The sequence below is a fragment of the Manis pentadactyla genome, chromosome 2, assembly GCF_030020395.1.
Source record: "Manis pentadactyla isolate mManPen7 chromosome 2, mManPen7.hap1, whole genome shotgun sequence".
Lineage (NCBI taxonomy): Eukaryota > Metazoa > Chordata > Mammalia > Pholidota > Manidae > Manis > Manis pentadactyla.
In genome coordinates this window covers 960219-979668 of record NC_080020.1, presented here as the reverse complement: position 1 = coordinate 979668, position 19450 = coordinate 960219, and the positions used below count along the sequence as shown (strand labels likewise).

At 50.7% G+C, this 19450-nt stretch overlaps 1 protein-coding gene across 4 annotated transcripts in view; it reads right to left on the bottom strand.

Moving 5' to 3' along the window:
• Nucleotides 1-718: 718 nt before the first annotated feature.
• Nucleotides 719-19450, bottom strand: part of WDFY2 (WD repeat and FYVE domain containing 2) — a 111318-nt gene continuing 92586 nt past the window's right edge. For 3 of the 4 annotated variants that reach the window (XM_036904849.2, XM_036904848.2, XM_036904852.2), the window contains 6 exons: nt 16006-16132; nt 8541-8646; nt 4993-5094; nt 4292-4422; nt 2437-2545; nt 719-1504 (listed from right to left, as the gene is read on the bottom strand). In XM_036904849.2, the coding sequence (XP_036760744.2) occupies nt 1475-1504; nt 2437-2545; nt 4292-4422; nt 4993-5094; nt 8541-8646; nt 16006-16132 (605 nt within the window). In that variant the 3' untranslated portion in view covers nt 719-1474. Of the gene's footprint in view, nt 1505-2436; nt 2546-4202; nt 4423-4992; nt 5095-8540; nt 8647-16005; nt 16133-19450 lie in introns of those variants that run through there. The other variant, XR_008992745.1, reaches the window with a different exon arrangement.

Below are 19450 nucleotides of genomic sequence, written 5' to 3'. Positions count from 1 at the left end.
GGCTCGGGCTCTAGCAAGAAAGTCACAGACACCCGGACACTGTGGGTGTGATGTGATCCCCCTTCAGAGCTCACAGCCGCTGTGCAGAACAGACCCCGGGTAGCCATGACATCTGACGGGCAGCAAGGGCAGCAGGATGGACGTGCCCTAGGCGCACACACACGACCTCGCCTCACGGTCGGGTGCGGATGCCTGATGCCTGGGGTGCAGGCGGCCGCACGGAGGCTGCGTGGGGCACACGCACCGGACCCCTGCGGCCGCACCACCTCATGACCTGCCCAGGGAGACACCTGTGCTACCTGGGCTTTCAGGACGGCCACAAAGAGGAGCAACGCATGGCCGCCAGGGGAAGACTGCTTTCTGGGAAAAGAGAAAAAAATATGGAGATTTCAAATATCACCACCAAAAAGCTGTCAAGCCCCAGTGAACAGGGCACTGTGAAGGCTTCATTTAACCTGGGTCCTCCCCCGCCCCAGGCTCGGTGATGGAGGGTTCCCTGGGGCGGCAGCTGCAAGGCTCTTAGACGGGGCAGGCTGGGGGCACTTCCCTGCTGCCCAGTTCAGCTGCTCCTCCAGGTGGAGGTGAGCTTGGGGGAGGCCTTCAGCCTCACGGGGCCGCGCCACCTCGTCAGGTCCGATGGACTGCCTTAAAATTATGGCTCTTCAGGTTCGTTTTCTAAAGCCCTTTTCTACATTCCCAGCAGGAATACAACACGAGCTGTGGGGTTCAGTGCCTTTTAATGTCTAGATGACACGGTTTTCATATGAAAGTGTGCAGCGTTCTGATCAAACACATGTAAGATAAAAACCTTCCAATATCAAGTTTCTAGAGGGCAAGGAAACACAGATGGCGAGGAGCTGGGTACCGCATGGGCCCTCGGGGGGAGCGTGGCCCGGGGAGAGGTGGCGTCGTGTGGAGTGGGCACCGCGGGCACCTTGTGGAGGACATGCGGCCGGCTCGTTTGCTGTCGGTGTTGTGAGCGGGAGATCTGTGTCGACGGACGCAGACGTGAGGGCTCGGTGGGCCCCGAGGGGCGAAGCTCGGGGTCAGATCATCCGCTTTCATAGCGACGATGTGGGGAGCCCCCGCCTCACTGCATCTGGGGCGCCCGTGGGCATCTGTCCGGGAAGGGTGCAGGCGACACAGGCACGACGGCCGCGGCCCTCGGGTGACCCCGCATCCCTCCGCGGGAAGGGCATCCTTGGGGGCAGGGGCTTTGCGCACAGTGCACGTGGGTACGCGGGGCAGGCGGGCATCCGACCCGGGGCGCATGGCCAGGACGTGCACGTCGGGAGGACCCTGGGATGGTGCAGGCGGGTGGGTGGCAGGGCCCTGGCCGCGCTCGCCTGCCCGCCGGTCAGCTGCGCTCCGCCGCTCCTCTGCCCCACGTCTGCGTTACGGCGCTGGCGAGGATTCGGGACAGGACACCGTTTCTTGAGTAAATACTGTCTTTCTGATGATGCCTGACGTGTCATCAAGACACCACTGGGGTCATATCCCACAGCTGTGAAATGGAAAAGTATGTGAGGGACTGGAATTACATTGTGTTGAGGATAAATAGTCCTCATGATGGAAAACAAGAACTCTTTCACAAGCAGCAAAGTCCTACACTAACATGGTTTCTAAATCTATAAAATAGTATTTTTCCATGAAAAAGTTCAACAGAAACCTCAAAAACGTGGAAGTGGCAGCTGGAAATTTTAACCCAGCGGATGGAGAATAAAGACGGGTTGGATTCAGTCAAGGAGGGGAACACACACATCAGGCGCCAAACGGGTGCGGGGGACACGCTGTGTCCTCTCCGTGTCTTGTCTCATTTTCAGATAAAGGAACCGAGGCTCCCGGAGTTTACTTTAAACTTGTTCAGAGTCACAGAGGCCTCATAGCTTCCGGAGGGACTGACCGCCTCATCCTGCCGCCGCCTCCGAGCAGGCACCCGGACGGGCTGGAAGCCGAGGCCTGCCGCCCTGCTTCTCAGGAAGGACGCACGTGTGACCTGTCCCGGGCCTCTGCTGGCACTGAACCGCGGTGGCCTAGCACAGCCCTCAGGGAGTAGCCCATCTCACTGGGGAAAGGTGCTGTTCATCCCTTGCGGGTTTACTCAAGTCCTTTCCTTCAAGGCTCGGCTCAAGTCCCACCTCCTTCATGAAGCCAGACCCCCACCAGCCCAACTTCCTCTTGAAATAATTCCTCTAGCTGCTGAACGTGTAACCTGTCATTAGCTGTCGTTTTAAGATATGCTCCCTCCCAGGGCATGAGCTGTTCCCTGCAGGGGGAATCTGGGTCTCTGGTGTAGGGCCAGTGCTTGGCACAAGCCTTGCAGTAATGCACCCTCAAAAATGCTCCCTGATGAGTGTGACCTTCTGAGCAGACATCACACAGCCTTGCAGCTCCTGTCCATTTCCACAGGGGCTCTACAATGAGACGGCACCCTACCTTAATGACCTTGTCAGTCCCAGACGTCAGCAGCCATCCCCTGGTGGCATCAAAATGCACGTGCACAATGTTGTGTTTGCTGTCGTGGAAGGTGGCCGTGGGTGCGCGTCTGGAAGGGGCACAGACAGTTTCCACCAGTGAAATGAAGGAGATCTGGGCTGACACTAGGCTCTAATTTTTAGCCAAATGGCCAAAACTGCCTCACTTTTAGAATGCTCCTCAGATCTACTTTTATTCCCTGGTAACCTGTTATCATTTTTAAAAAAAGGTAAGAGGATCCTTATATTCTCCAGAATGGGAGGTGATGAAATTGCTAAAAGTTGCTCTGATACAGTCTATGCAAATCTCTACCTATGCTTCTGACAAAGCCTTAAAAAAACAACAGTGCTTCTGCTAAGCTCAATCTTAGAAGGACTTGCTGGGAAAACAGTCTGCCTTAGCCTATTTTTAAAAAAGCATGCTCCTTAAAATGCCTAAGATACTACTATCATTCTAATCGGAAGGCTATCCATTCTTTTCCTCTTTTCACTGGTATAAATGCAGGCTTAGTTTTTCTGTAGTGTTCTGACACTTCAACAGGTAAAACAATATATAAGCAATTAGATAATTAAGTGTTTCGTGTTTTTTGATCTATGCTTTCTGGTAAGAGGCTTGCCGATGTGCAGGTGCTCTAGAGGCCAGTGCTTCCAGGACACAAGGCAGAAGCAAGAGCACCTGGGGAAGGGGGTGACACGTGGACGGCCGGCTCTCTCCAGGAGTGTTTCGGGGCTCCCCACGCCTCTGCACAGGGCTCTCTGTGGATGGCTATTTCCTCTTTTCATCTATAGCTAAATCTGGAGACAGATCTTCAGTACAGTAAAAAGGATGACCTTAAAATATTTACAGTCACTTAGACTCTTGGGGTCTGTGTCTTACAAAATGAAGAATGGAACCAGGCATCCGTACAGCCTCTTGGTAGCTCTGATGCAACGAGAACTCTCCTGTTATTTCATCACATATGATGAGTGGAAAATAATGAACGTAAATGCTTACTTATGCAAGGACTTCTTAATTTGTATTTGATGTGGATAAGTAAGAATGGAAACATACAATTAGGGTTATTTATAAGAGAATGCTATGGTTTATTAATCTGCCAAGAATTTCCTTTAAATGTTGGCTTCCTCTGATGCATTTTGGATGCTTCTATTTACACACAGCTTTTAAGGCACCCAAACAGGACCCAACATGATTCTGCTGCACGCCAGGTGCAGAGGTCGGGGGTGGTGGGAGAACTGGGGGGACAAGCATCCTATGAGGTCCTGCCGTAACTCGTGGGGAGGGGAACCTGCAGCAGAGCATTCCGTCTATATCTGGGGCCTCACAGCAGGGCACCCCAGTGCTACCTGGGGCTGTATGCAGTTAAAGAGAGCCCCCAGAAGTGTGGTCCTCCTTGGACCCCTGAAGGGCAGTTCACCTGACATCCCAGATAACTGGGCGAGGCCAACAGGCAAGACTGTGAGCTGGGAAGACGGCAGGACGCGCCTCTCAGGTCAAGAGCTCGGCTGTACCCGTGGGCCGATTCGGCTCTTTGTAAAGAAACAGCTTGGGCTCAGAAGCGAATCCTGGGCGACCCTCAAGGCAATGAGCCGATAGAAGGGCCCGCCCCAAAAGCGGTCTGCACGCACACACCTCGGGACCGCCGGGGCACAGGGATGAATTCACTGTGTGCACTGCCTTCTGTGGCACAAGAACACCAACCTCCTGGTAGAAAGGAAGGCTCTGCCCACCTGCACGTCCGTACCCCGGCCGGCAGGAGCCAGCTCACCGAGGGGGCCGGGCCCGGGGCAGCCCGCAGCCCGACAACAGCAGGACTTACTCTTCCTCCGTGATGGCCTCGTGGCAGCTGTCACACACCCGCACGGCAAACTCGAAGCCCATGCGTGGGATGGAGGAGCGCCGGGCGCTGCACTTGCCACACACGGCCTTCCCGCACTTGCGGCAGTGGTGCTGGGGAGAGAGCAGAGGCTGCCAGGCTGTGCCAGCCGTGCGGGGCTCTCAGGCCCAGGCATAGGCGGCGCGCTGAGCAGGGGCCGTGCCCGCAGGACGAGCCCAGGAGTCCCCCGGCAGCCAGGCCGCCACAGGGCGGCTGCCGCCTGATTTCCCTGGGGAGGACCGAGCCCCACCACCCAGTCAGACTGAGAACGTTGTATTGTGAGTCAGTCTAAACAACTAGAACGAAGCCAGAAGGAGGGAAAGTGAAACTGAAAAGAAGAAATAACCACTGACATAATTTAAAGGTCTGGTACCAACATGAGCTAAGCACGCCCCCTCTCATTTGAAGCTGTATTTCCGGAGATGCCACTAGAATTCTGCAGTCACGTCCCTTATCTACCGGGAACAAGTCAGTGCAGAAACCGGCCCTGCAGGAATGAGCGGCAGCAGAGAAAGGCAACGAACGTGCAGCCACACAGCGACTCCCGGGCAGTGTCCCCAGCCCACGACTCCCGCCTGGGGCGGTTTCTCCTGAGATCACAAACTCCACACTGCTGGGCTGGGGTGAAGCGTCGTGCCACCCACCTGCCTGAGGCCAATCTTCTTACTGTCCCACATCTGCTTGAAGTTCCAGAAGAAAGGCTGCTCACACTTCTGGCAGGAGTCGCTGTCTAGCCACTCAGGGGTCTTGTGAAATGAGACACACAGAGTGAGTGGCAATGAGGAGAACGGCCGCCGACCGGACGGAGGTCACAGGACCAGGACGAACCGAGAGGTGACTTCTCAGCCCGCCACCTCAGAAGCACTCACCGCACGCCGGCCAGGCGTCAAGCCCTGGGGATGCAGCGGTGAGTGAAGGGGATCTCTACCATCAAGGGGCTTACAGTCTATCAGTGGGGACTAAACACAAGAGCATCGTTTACTCACATCGTTCACATGAGTGTGCGTGCGAAGGCCTGAGCAGGAGAGCGCTGTGGGTGCCGCGTGGCCCGGGCCGGGGCTCAGGGCTGTGGGGGGAGGCCGGGCCACACCACACGGGCTTCACAGCCACGCTGAGGGTGTAGGACTTGTCTCTACGCTCTGATCGTGAGCAGCATTGCTTGCTCTGGCTGTGCTGTTACACGTAACTGCACGTCACACATGTACACGACTACCTGTGTCGCAGGGGCGCAGCCTGGCCACAGGCACTCAGAAGCTACCTGCCTGCCAGTGGCAGGGCCTGGCAGGTGTGAGGCCTATGCTCCCTGCCTTGCGGGTCACACAATACCCTGGCTTCTTCCCTGGCGCCCTGTCACGAGCACTCTGAAGGCTCACACAGGTTTAAACGATGTGTCAAGCCTAAAGGCCTTCAGCGAATCTTGGCAGATCACACACACAGTGACTCCTCATATGCCCCCGAGTTCCATGCATGGCTCCCCGGAAGCCACTGTTTGGGGCAGCTCCCCTCTCCTTGTGTCCCCGAGCCCAAGGAACGTGGAGCACACACCCACCCAGGGTCTCCGGAGCGGACGGTGGCTCCAGCTCGACTCGGGGCGCTCACTGAGAAGGGGCCTGGGATGAAGCAGGCTGCAGAAAGTGACAGCCTGTTGTGCTTCGAGACCCACGTGGGGCGGCGGCAGAGCCGAGGCCGGGAAGGCCTGTCGCTGTGGATGGAACCCCCCTGAGCGAGGCCTGCAGGGAGGGATCTGGGGACTCGTCTGTCCTCCTACCTTCAAGCAGAAATGAACCTAAAGCTACACAGTGCATCCAAAAGAAGAGTAAAAAGGTGGTATTTCAGAGTTGTGATTCTTGGTTTCTTTTATTAAAACCAAAGAAAAGAAGCTAAGCTTTGATTTGCCCTTTTTGTGCCCTAGTCAGTCTCAAGACAAATTTAATAACATAACGCTTTTACCTAAAGACCATTTTACCCCTAAAGGTCGTATCTATGTTGCGATTTTTCAGAATGCTAATGATGCAGGTCGATCAGGAAGATTTATAAGGAGGCTTTAACACACACACACACACCCTTTCCCATCTTTCACAGGACGTGTTCAGACTTAGGACATATATTTGGATTCTCGACTGCACCACAGTGGGTGTCGCTAAGGACCAGGAAGGGGGGAAAAAATCAGACAGTACATGTAGTACGATTCCATTTTTGCAGGAAAAAAACACAAAAAATACTTCACAAATGTGTATTCCCAGAGAAACTGGGAGGCAGGACTCGCCAGCACGTGAAGGGTGGCATTCCGGCCTGTAACTGGTACCCAGTAACTTTGCTACAGAGAATATGTACTACGTATACTTACAAACAACGGTACGATTTTTGAAAAAATGCATTGCATTCACTGTATAAACACGCTGACCTTGGGGTGTCCACCTGCCCCGTGCTGGGCCTCTCAGGGTCCTCGGCCACCCGCCCACGCCCTCGGCCCCGGTGGCCGCTGGCCCGTGCCCACCGCCTGGGAGCACCGACACTGCTTGTGGCCCCGGGCTCGCCTGGCCCTTCCTCCCGGAGGCCCTTGCTCCAGTGAGCACATCCCGACCCTGTCCGTCTGTCAGCACTCTCTCCTCCCACAGCCCCTTCGCTGAGGATGTGGGCCAACGGTGGTGACGCTCCCTCCTGAACACCCAGCGCTAATGTTAAGCCTTGTATCAAGTGCAACTGAATCATTTGTACCACATGATAGTTTTCTCATGTTTTCTCCGGTCTTTTCTTCCAAAAGTCTGTCACCTGCTCATTACGTGTCTCGGGCCTCCTGAGGTGACCCGTCACACAGACACGTCTCGGGGGACTTAGGGTTATAGTTACGACACTTTCGAGAAACAGATGGAAACATCACTGTTTGTTTAGGAAGCATTAGTATTCTGTACTGCTCCATAAGATCTGAAATAGTCACGACACCAAGTGCCCACACAGCTCCGGGCCAAAGGGCGCACCTGAAGCGACCACCTGGACGGTCACTGACCACCCGGCTCTGTCCCCGGAAACTACACGGTCACCCTCTTTGGGCCTGTGTCCATCAAGGCTGGAGGCTGGGTGCACCGAGGGCAAAGAGCCTGGGGTGCCGCTCCCTGGTCTGGTCAGGAAGGCCTGGGAGGCAGCCAGGCCCAGGCCAGGTGGGGCTGCCCCTTGCCCAGAGCAGGCTCTGCTCGGAAGTGCCCATCACGTGGACAGCCTGGCTTGTGAGGCCGGCACACTCGGACCCACCTCCCTGCCTTTATGCTGAAGGGGCCAAGCGGTACTTTCAAAGCAATATTCTACAACCAGCCCCTTCCTAACAATAAGGGCCATTTTAATTAGTTACTAACAGAACGCCCGGATTTGCAGTTTGAGCAAAGCAAGCTTTAGTCTTCTTAAGCATCTAATTACTGGCAACGGAGAGGCATCCCATCGTGGGTGCCGGTGACTGCTGAGGGGCGGCTGGGGCGGGGGCCCTGGGGAAAGCTGGCGAATGCCCTTGTCCTCCGCAAGAGCTGTTTTCTGCCTGACTTGCGCGTCCTGCGCGGAACGAGTTAGAAGAATCGTGCTCTATCTAAGGGGCAGCCTACCCCTGCCAGTTCCAGGGAAATGAGAAAACGGTGACTTCAAAGGGTATATTCAGTAGACACATCAGTTGTTAAGTTGCTCAAAGATGAAAAAGAAAGCTCATAAAAAATGTTATGATAAAACAAATACATGCCTAAAAAATAACAGTATATATTTATACCTAAAAAGCTGTTTAGAACATGACTCGTAACGAAGCCCCCAAATAATTATTTCTACTATTTCTATTAATACCAAACTAAGATTCCTACTCCATCAAATACCGTTTATCATGCGCTAGTCACCATTTCACTCTAACAGAAAGCACATGAGTGTCTGTTTTTATAGGGTGCTGGACACCAAAGGGCTAAGTACCTGAAATGGGTGGTTCCTTCTCACCTGTAGGACAGTACAACGAGTTTTAGGAACATCTCTACGCTATTAGTGTTACACGCCAATTTGTGAGACGTCCAAAAAAGGAAGCTCCTTTTACACTAGAATTTTCTATTTTGACATACATCTTCGTTCACGGTTTAATCAGAGAAGTAAGGAGTGAACAGGAGGGGAGGCCAAGGTGCTTCTCAGCAGAGCCAGAGCCGCCCGCCCAGCCCAGCCTGCTGACACCTACCTCCTGCCTCTCCACGTCCATGTTCCAGACGACGATCTCACCGTCGCCGCCACAGGAGATTAGCTGCCTCGTGTGCTGCACGTAGGAGAGGGCCTGGACTCTGTCACTGCGAAAGACACCACGAATCAGGGACAGCAGGTGAAACCCCTAAGGTGTGAGGCCCCCAGAGCTGATCGATGCCCAGGCTCAGCCCCGAGTCCCGAGCCCCGACCTTGGGAATCAGACGGATCCGTGGACGAGCTCACGGCCGGGCGGGGGCTCCCGATTCTGAGTAAGTCAACTGCTCATTGGAGGTGCTGAGGCCCCAGGAAGAGGAGGTCACTGTTTCTAACACTTAAGAAAAAAAGCTGATTTGCTGAACTAGTTGTGATACCTCACCAGCTCCTTCCTGATTAATTAAATGATATCTGTGATACATGTTCATGCTGTATTTCTTCAAGTCATGATTTTACCTTTTAAAAAAGCATCTTTAAGAGCTGTGCAGGTCATCCGTTGAGGTGCCCACTGGACGTGCCTGACAGGCAGGTAAGCCGGTGCCCAAGGTGCCAAGCCCCCTAGTGGTTCGTGTCCACACACACGTCTTTCTGGGCTCTTAAGAGTGATTTCACAGCAGCAGCAGGTTTGAGTTGCACTGACTATTTCTTTAGTTTTCATTCCTATTCTGTGTTTTATTTTCTTTCTAGTTTCACATGGCAGACAAGGCATGCTCTCTTTGTGTCGACCATGATGGAGAATTTCAGTTTTGAGGTCTGACAATTTGGTGATCGCTAATAAAAGATTACAGAGATCCATTTTCTGTTGGGTGAGAGAATAGAGAATCTGGTTTCCTGATTGTTTTATCTTGAATATTTTTCTATTTTGAACTCAAAACAATTAAGAGTTCTGTGCCCACTGGGAAGGAGAACAGCTCTTTGAAATCTGGACCAGCGACCTTTTGTGGTTACTTTTGTCCTGTGGCTGAAGCTATGGACAGAAGCTATTAAGCTCTTTATGTCCGTGTCTACAACCAGAAAGGCCTTTACCTCTTGTATATGAAATAAATACTCCATTTCAAGAGAGTATCAATAAATTAGATTATAGCACCTTTTAAATTATAAAACATGTTCTGTTTGTTTTATAAAGATAAACAAGGGCTTACATAAATTGGATACAGATTTTCCTGGACTTAGGATGGGGTTACACCCTGGTAAACCCCACAGTAAGTTGAAAGTATCTGAAGTCAAAAATCCATTTAATACACATAACCTACTGAACACCATAACTTAGCCTAACTCACCTTAAATGTGCTCAGAACACTTATATTAGCCTCCCGCTGGGCAAAATAACCTAACGCAAAGCCCACTTTACAATAAGTGTTGACTATCTCCTGTAATTCATCGAATACTGTACTGAAAGTGGAAAACAGGCTGTCTGGGTGCAGAGTGGTTATAAACGTATGGGCTGCTCAGCCTTGCGATCGCCTGGCTGGCTGGGGGCTGGGGCTCAGTCCTGGCCTTACAGGTGGTAAGGAGGCTACAGTTCAGGACCCTAGCAAATGTAAGGGAAGCTCAAGAAATTCAACCAAGCGTTATCAGCACTATAGGCGAATATGGTGCAGAGTTTTTTGGGCTTGATTTCCCAGCCCTGGTATAGCACAAAATAGAAGTTTTGCAAAGCCCAACCCAAGATGCCTTATCAAAACTTCAGGCTGAAGTTGATTTTGTGGGCTTAATAGCTGTCTAATACTGTATGGCTCTATATTTGCAAAGCAAACCAAGAGAGCCTATATAGTTAATTAACACTCCTTACTGCATCAATGCAATAATTAGACCAAACCTTGTGAGACAAGCCTCTTCTGTGAACAAGAATAATCTTTAAGATTATTATGATTACAGGGAGAAGGGCTGTCAGATAGATTGTGAAAGACTTTGGAATGGGCAAAAAGAAATTACCAGGTATCTCTTCTTCACTGGAATACAGACCCTTTTGGGCTATTTGATTCTACATAGGGCCTGTGCCTTACATCTATTTTATAACTAACTCTGTAAGTTTTAGAAAACCAGTATTATTGCAAGTCAGTCTTTGCAGTGAAGATGAACTGACCCCTGTGCCTTCATCCCCCAGTCGCCAGGTCTGCACCTACCTACAGACCCGTTTCTGCATTCTCAATCACCCACGTCTGTGTGTCTACTCACTGGATTTTCCTTTGAACTGACTGCAACATCTTTCTCACTCCTTTATTAATGACTAATACAAAATTGTTGATATGTACTCATTAAAAAAAGTTAATTGCTTTCTATCCCTCCTGGGTGTGATTTCAGACATTTAAAGTACGGAATGCCACCATTTTGACATTCAATGGCAAGAAGGAAAATCCATCTAGCTGAACAGACTCGCAACCCAATGATCTGAACTACATTTCATTTGCTGAGGCATCTTGACACGTATCAGGTCCTGTAAAAGCAAATTTGGCGAAGAGGAACTGCATCACTAGCACAGCCAGCGGCGACTGATACGTAATTCACGGGACTCCGGCACTGCTGATATTCCAGCACAGCAGAGGGCACAGGCTGCCGGCTTCCAAGCTCCGTGAGAACACTGCTCAGGGGCTGCTCAGGGGCCTCTGGATGGGAGGGTTCAAGATATAACCACCTGGCTGTTAAAAATGAGGTATGGAAACTTCCCCACCTCACACATGAAGGATTATAAAGAACAGAAGATACCTTCTTGCACTCATGTTTCACCTGACATAATGTAGCATTTTATACTAGAAACATTTCAGAACTAGTTATTGTTTCACAGATGGGAGCTCCATGTGCTAGGATGCTAATGCTCTCCCAGTGCACAAAACACCCACTCTTCACGGCCCCCAGAACTGGCCACCTACAAAGGCTACGCTTAGTGGGACAGCCTTCCTGCCTTTCTCACCAGCCCTAGAATTACAAGATGGTGAGAGCAGGGCATTAGCACGGGGCCCTTCCAAGCACGGGATGCTGGGTAACTGCACAGGCAGCAGGTCCAGGAGGCCAGTCTTGTTTGATGCTTCTTAAAGAATAAGGGTAGAGAAGCTGTTACCCTTTTTATAGAAACACATTTTCAGATATAGGCTAACATCTGCCCAAATCTCAACTCAGAGAGAGAGAGAGAGAGAGAGAGAGAGAGAGTGTGTGTGTATGTGTGTGTGTGTGTGTGTGTGTATGGTGGGGTGCCGGGGTGTGAGTGTGGGAGCAGCAGGATTTAAGTGTATAGCACCTTCCATTTTTTTGATGAAAAGTTCTAGATTTCTTGGTTAAAAATGTAATGAGTTATGCATCTGCTACCAGAGGTCCCACTTGCTTATATTCAGAACTGTCATATTCCTAAGTTTCCTAAAACCTCCAAGGCCCAGAAAAGGCCCATGAGTCATCTACACATGTGTGGTCTCTGCATAATTGATACCTGGGGTCCTTCCACACCAAAGGGATGCTAAGAAGGGTCTGCCTCTTCTGGGGACCACAGCCAGTCTGAACCTGCTCTCAGGGACTCCCTCCTGGAAGGACTGGCCTAAGACAGCAAAATCCTGCTGACCAGCTCGGGTGCCGTTCAGATGAGCCCACGGGCAGTTCCCGAAAACCCTTCTGTTTCGGGTCCCCCCCTGATCCTGACAATCTACTCCTCTCCTAGATCCACCTCAGGAGTGACTCGGCCTTCCAGCGAAGCAGGCGGCAGCCCACCCTCAGGGCGCCTCCGTCCCCCAGCGCAGGCGCGGTGCGCAGCGCAGGGACTGTCTCCTTAGTCACCTTGGGACCCCAGGTGCCCGATGCCAAGGGTGGTGCTAGGATGGGTCCGGGACTCACCTGCTAGATGGACTCTGAATAGAGAGAGTAGGGGTGTGTGCCGTTATTTCTATTGGAAACACGATGCTCAGAGAGAAAAAGTACTTATATCCAAAAACTTGCCATCTTATTACAATTTTTGTTAAGAATAATTGTAACGACTGCCATGTGTTAGCCCTACTCTGGGCTGATGATTTTACGTGCACTATATCATCTATGGTTTTTGACAACCTTTGAGGGTTTTCCTTCCCAGCATCTTCCTTGCCTCAGAGATTCGGAAGCTAAGGGCCAGAGGGATGGCGTGCCTTCCACAGCCTCCGGAGCCCGGGCGGAGCCAGGCCGACCCAGAGGCCGGCACGCAGGGCCCAGGCCGCACGGCAACTCCCTCTGACAGGTCCGCCTGCCGTGGGGGCTCTGACCTCCAACACTTCGGGCTGTTGCGTGTGGAGCTAAATTAGAAACAGAAAAGGCATCTCCTCCCTTCTGGCCTCGTGATTCCCTAGAGCCACAGGGAGAAGGTCTTCACACACGCTGACCCTCGCCCTCCCTCCGTCCTGCCCGCTCGGGACGCGCCTGCTGCGGGAAGGAGAGGCCCCGGGTCTCCCTCTCCCGAGGAGCATCTGATCCCTAACAGCCTATTTCTTCCCAAAAGGCTCTGAGGATGTTTTTAGCAGAAGTCTTGCACACAGTAGGAGTGGGGAGAGAGAAACCGAGAGCTCAGACTGCGGGAAAGGAAGCAAATTCACAGGCCCCGTGCACCAAGGGCCGGGGCCGGGGCCGAGTACCATGCGGCCCGCGGATCCCACTGTTGGGGAAGGTGCCACCAGGAGGGACGGCGCAGCCCCGCCGGGGCTTTAAGTCACGTCTCCAGTAAACCGACGTCCGCCGGGCCTTCCAAGCCTCAGAAACACTATCAGGAGGAAAGATGATCCTCGGTCAGGAAACGATGGGCTCTGAGAATCGGACCGGCCCCGGGGAGCTCGCGCACCGCGAGGGGCTCCGACCCGGCGGGCCTGGGGCCCTGCTCCGCGACGCCCACCCGCGCTGCCGTGGATCCGTGGACGCTCGCTCGGCGGGGCGGCGGCTCCCACGCGCCCCAAGGGCGCACGACGCTGTCCGGCAGTCGCTCTTACGGCTTCTCTTGGCCTCGGAGACACCCCTGCCATCAGCCATCTCTGCCTTGACGGGAGTGTTGCGCACCGAAGCAAACGGGCTGCAAAACTGCCCTATTTCTGCTGAGGGGCGGTGTGAAGCCCCAGGACGCGGGACAGCAGACACGTGGGGCGGCCCCCACGCCAGGGGCAGGGGGTCTCCCCTGGATGGGCAGGATCTCTGCTCACTGTGCTGCCCGGAGCCCGGGCTCACCGACGCACCCCGGTTTGGGGCTCTGACCCCCATCAGTCGCCCTGAGAGAGGTGGAAAGTGAGGGGCGGTAGGAGAACATGGGGCTGCCACGGGCCCCAAGCAGGAAGTCTGGCCCCTGAAGCAGAAAAGGGGCACAAAACGCCGTGGGGACAGAGGGGACCACGTTGCATCGCCATTACCTTGCCCAGTGCTGGATGCAGAGACGGTTCCGACAGCTTTCTCTGCGGGAACGAGCTAAGGTTCGGGAGACCTAAGCTACCAGCTGGGGGACTTGGAGAACAGCAGCTCGGTATTCTCATCTAGAATATTGTATCTGGCTTCTTTCTTTCATAGGGATTATAAGATTAAACTGAGGTATCTATGTACTTTGAAAGCTCTTTGACAAAATATTAGGCATTATTCAAATTTAAGAATTAGTGAACACAACCCAGTGGCCGACGTCGAGGGTAAAGGAATGGCTGCCGGGAACGCGGGCCTACGACCTCTCCTTCCTCCCCACGCCTTCTCTGTGAATCCCACCCTCGTCCTTCCAGCAGCTCTGGGGCCGCCCTGCCCCAACCCCGGGTGCTCAGACCCACGCTAACAGTGACACCAACTGATGCCAGGACGTCTACTTCTGGCTCCGGGACACCAGGGCAGCCCTGCTCAGGCTGAGGCCTGGGGACATGGAGCCCTTCAGTTACTTTATTCCTAAACTTGCATTAAATAAAGCACCAGGCAAAGGCCTTCTGCCATTCTCGTTTAAAGCCGGTTCTGACTGGTGGCTCCCGATGTCGCCAGTCTGCCTGTGCCACCAAGTTCAAAGGTCATGACCCTACCAGGAGGGACTCTGAGTGTGGTCTGCTCTGTTTTCCAAAAGGCCACGTCTGTACTTCTCCGAAGCTGGAAGACATCTTAGTTTAGGTTTTGTTTTCCTGAGACGGAGAGACTGTAGCCTAACTTTGTAGCTTTCCCTTTCTTTCCAAACTGTGGGTGCGAGTTTCCCAGGACCACGTTCTGCACGAGGGCACTCAGCACCCAGTGGTGCCGGTGGCCGGCACGGTACACCTCACCACCCTGTGGGTGCGCCACGCAAGAGTGCTCACGGTCTTTTTTAGCCATTGTGTAAAGATAAAACTGGCTATGAGCTCCTCAGGGCGACTCCAGCTGGCACTGCGGCTCTTCTCTCAAAACCTGCTCTGTCCCTGGCGCCCAAGGTGGCAAGAATCACCTGGCAGGCCAGGCGACGACCGAATGATCCCGCACGGGACCCTGGCTTCTGTCTCTCCACGTACACGGATGGGGCCACCGCCTTGTGCACGAGCTCCCGCGTGTTCCCTCGCCGTGGGGACGAGCGCCCAGGAGGGCCTCCTCCAGCGCGCTGAGGGCGGGATCTCCGTGGCCCCAGACGACCGGTCTGGCCCCTGCCGTGGGAGCGGAGGGCTTACTAGCTGCTTCTAATACAAAAATTGTAATCTGTGCCTGGGCCCCCCAGAATTGAATTATCTCATATCTGGTAATCCCAAACTGTACATTTAACTACTTAGGAGAATATTGTAAAACTAGTATTCCCAGGCAGATTTACAGAAGAGTCAGTGTTACTTAAAAGCAGCCCATTCTCAGGGGCCTTCCTGCCGGTTTATGCCTGTCTGGACACTCTCTCCATCATTTTGAGAACTTTACCAGCTTAAAACAATTCGGGTTGGCTGCAGACTGCTAAAGCAGATCTCAAGTTATTTTGTGCGCACGATCAGCCTCTGCCCCCGGGGACTGCAGGCTGCAAAGGACAAATGAGGCTGGTCTGAGGGTCACCAGCAGAGAGCGCGGGAAGCGTGTTAACACGGGAGCCGGCAGCGCCCGACTGGACTGCTGTCCCCGAGGACGAGGCCCAGAATCTTCTTTTTAGCTAATGCCTGGGAGGCCCTTTGCACCCGTCCCTTAAGAACGAGGAGCCTGATGTGAACCGAGGCCAGTACTCAATAAATATTTGGCGAAGTACAAAATGTACGTGTAAGGGTATTTTCTCTCCCCTTGCTGTAAGCTGCCAGGCATCTTGAAGCCACATTTGAACTCAATTCTACAGGTCTTCATGGTTTGCATTTTTAAGCTCTTTCTCTCAAATTTTTACTCCTCTATTCTCCCTGGTTCTAATTTTTACCTATTATTTATTTGCTACCATTATTTTATTTTATGGCTTTTGCAAGTGCTCTTATCCTGTCTGGCATCAGATGGGGTGTAAACAAACACACTCACGTGCAGACATGAACCCCAGGGGCCTGGGTCGGTGGTCCTACCCCGAGACAGGGAGTTCTTCACAAAAGCCTTACTTGTGTCCTTGGAGTTCGATGGCCGTTCCTCTTCTCCCACCGATGTCCCACATGATGACAGAGTGATCGGAGCTGCCGGAGAACAACACCTGCCGGCCGGGGTCCCAGCAGAGAGCGGTCACCCCACCTGGGAGGGGACACGCAGCCGGGGTCAGTTACAGAGACCACACTGCCACCAGCACAGGCAGAAGCCAGGGGGGCGTGCACCGCGCTCTGGTGGAAAGAACAGTCTGAAGTCCCTGAGGGAAAAACACTGGCTCCGAGAATAAAAGTCTTGCCCATTTTTTCCCCCAAATTTAATGTACCATAAAGTCAACTACTATAAAGACCAAAGGGAAATGAAAAAGGCAAATTAATTGACCTTCAAATAATAGACATAATTTGAAGAGTGGAAAATATCATACTGTTTGCAAATATTAACCATATTTTCTTAACTGCTGTCTACTTCCCACCTTGACAATAACAGAGAAATAAATGGGGTTTAAAAAACCTCAATGACATTTTTAAAATTCTTGAACACAGATCTAATTAGACTACAGGAGCAGAATTTAAAATTATTTTTTTCCCTTTGGAAATTTAAATTCACAGATTCTGGGCAAATCGCCTACATCATTAAGTGCTAGTCTCCTCATGTGTAAAATGGGGGTGGTGACCCGGTGCCCAGGACCACAGCTGATGGCGGCCCCCTCGCTGCCTGACTGCGCAGGAGCCAGGAGCTCGGGCACCCTGGCGCTGCCCTAAACTGGAGTGGGGGTGCACGTGGTGGCCAGGGCATTACTCTAGTGGTGTGGCTGTAAAATAGAATGGCAGGTTTTCCTCTCTGGTGGTTCCCTCATAAAAAATTCCTTGTAATAATGAGCATAATAACTTTTTCCATGTGAGCACATAGCCTAGAAATACTGAAGAATATGAGAGATATTCATTTCTTACATTACTGAAAAATACTATACTCTGAAAGGAACATATAATAGCTTCTTATTTGTTAGAACCTGACATTTTTCTTATTTCTTTTTTTTTTTTTTTTTTTTAATTATTATTTTTTATTGAAGGGTAGTTGACACACAGTATTACATTACATGAGTTTCAAGTGTACAACACAGTGGTAGAACATTTATATACATAATTCTAGGTTCCAGCTATCACCCTACCAGGCTGTTACAATATCTTGACTATATTCCTTATGCTATACCTTACATCCCGGTTACTAATTTATTTTACCATTGGAAGTCTGTCCTTTTTTTTTTTTTGTGAGGGCATCTCTCATATTTATTGATCAAATGGTTGTTAACGACAATAAAATTCTGTATAGGGGAGTCAATGCTCAATGCACAATCATTATTCCACCCCAAGCCTAATTTTTGTCAGTCTCCAATCTTCTGAGGCATAACAAACAAGTTTTTACATGTAGAACAAATTCTTACATAATGAATAAGTTACATAGTGAACAGTACAAGGGCAGTCATCACAGAAACTTTCGGTTTTGCTCATGCATTATGAACTATAAACAGTCAGTTCAAATATGAATACTCATTTGGTTTTTATACTTGATTTATATGTGGATACCACATTTCTCTCTTTATTATTATTATTTTTAATAAAATGCTGAAGTGGTAGGTAGATACAAGATAAAGGTAGAAAACATAGTTTAGTGTTGTAAGAGAGCACATGTAGATGATCAGGTGTGTGCCTGTAGACTATGTGTTAATCCAAGCTAGACCAGGGCAATAAAACATCCACGTATGCAGAAGATTTCTCTCAGAACGGGGGGGTGAGGTTCTAAGCCTCACCTCTGTTGATCCCCAATTTCTCACCTGATGGCCCCCCTGCGACTGTGCCTGTCTTAGGTTGTTCCTCCCTTGAGGAATCTTACCCGTCTCTGGCTAACCAGTCATCTTCCAGGGCCATACAAGGAAATGTAAAGTTGGTAAGTGAGAGAGAAGCCTTATTGTTTGAGAAAGTTAGCTTTTTACTTCTTTGCATATTTATGCCCTGTGGCTTCTATGCCCAGCATTTGTCTTGAGGTATCTTTACCACTTGGAAGAATTATGATACTCGGTAAATTTGATATGAGGCACGAATTCTATTTAAGGGTTGTAATTAGGAAGGAAGAAGAAAAGCTATAGAAGTAGCAGGCGGAAGAAAACATGGGAAGATTGATTATTTCTTTGATATATCTTCTTGTAGAGTAACTTCAGCATGTATAGGTTTTAAGCTACTACTTAAATTGCACACACACATTAACATAATAGGAGTATAGTTACATAACCAAAGCATATCTGTAATTACCAGCCATCTGCAGTGAAACCAAGAAAACCAGTTAGGCACCTTAGGCATTTGTGAAAACTTATCTATGATATGGTGGATATTGTCCAAATGAACTTGAACAGTCTGAGAGAAATCAGACAAATTAAAACAACCCATTCCTGGGGACTGTTCACATGCCATATGTTCTTTTAACAATAAATAGTTTGTAGTTGTAAGACTTTGGAGCGCTACAATTTGCACTTCTCCAAATTCTTGGTTGAGTTCCAACAGTATAGATCCAGTCCAATTTTGTTGTTTTACTGTATGCACAGGCCAGCTTCGATATCTCCTTCCTCATTCCCATGGCAGGTCCAGGAACTGGTGGGATGAGTGCATCTACAGCTGTAGCAGTGCGTGGATCTTTGTTGGGGTTTTTTGATGATCATCTTCTGGCATGAGTCTTCCAGAGGGTGCAGATGTTGGAAGTTCTTTTTCATATCGTATCTTAGTTCATTTTCGGGGTAGCCCAATTAGGCTTTGATCCTCTGTATAAACACAAACAGACCCTTTGCCTACACTTTTATATGCCCTTAATACCCTTGTGTAGAACTCGTTGGAGGTTACCACACAGGAACTGCCCTTTTTTTTTTTTTTTTTTTTTTTTTTTTTTTTTTGCTATCACTAATCTACACTTACATGACGAATATTATGTTTACTAGGCTCTCCCCTATACCAGGTCTCCCCTATAAACCCCTTTACAGTCACTGTCCATCAGCATAGCAAAATGTTGTAGAATCACTGCTTGCCTTCTCTGTGTTGTACAGCCCTCCCTTTTCTCCTACCCACCCCCCCATGCATGTTAATCTTAATACCCCCCTACTTCTCCCCCCCTTATCCCTCCCTACCCACCCATCCTCTCCAGTCCCTTTCCCTTTGGTACCTGTTAGTCCATTCTTGAGTTCTGTGATTCTGCTGCTGTTTTGTTCCTTCAGTTTTTCCTTTGTTCTTATATTCCACAGATAAGTGAAATCATTTGGTATTTCTCTTTCTCCGCTTGGCTTGTTTCACTGAGCATAATACCCTCCAGCTCCATCCATGTTGCTGCAAATGATTGGATTTGCCCTTTTCTTATAGCTGAGTAGTATTCCATTGTGTATATGTACCACATCTTCTTTATCCATTCATCTATTGATGGACATTT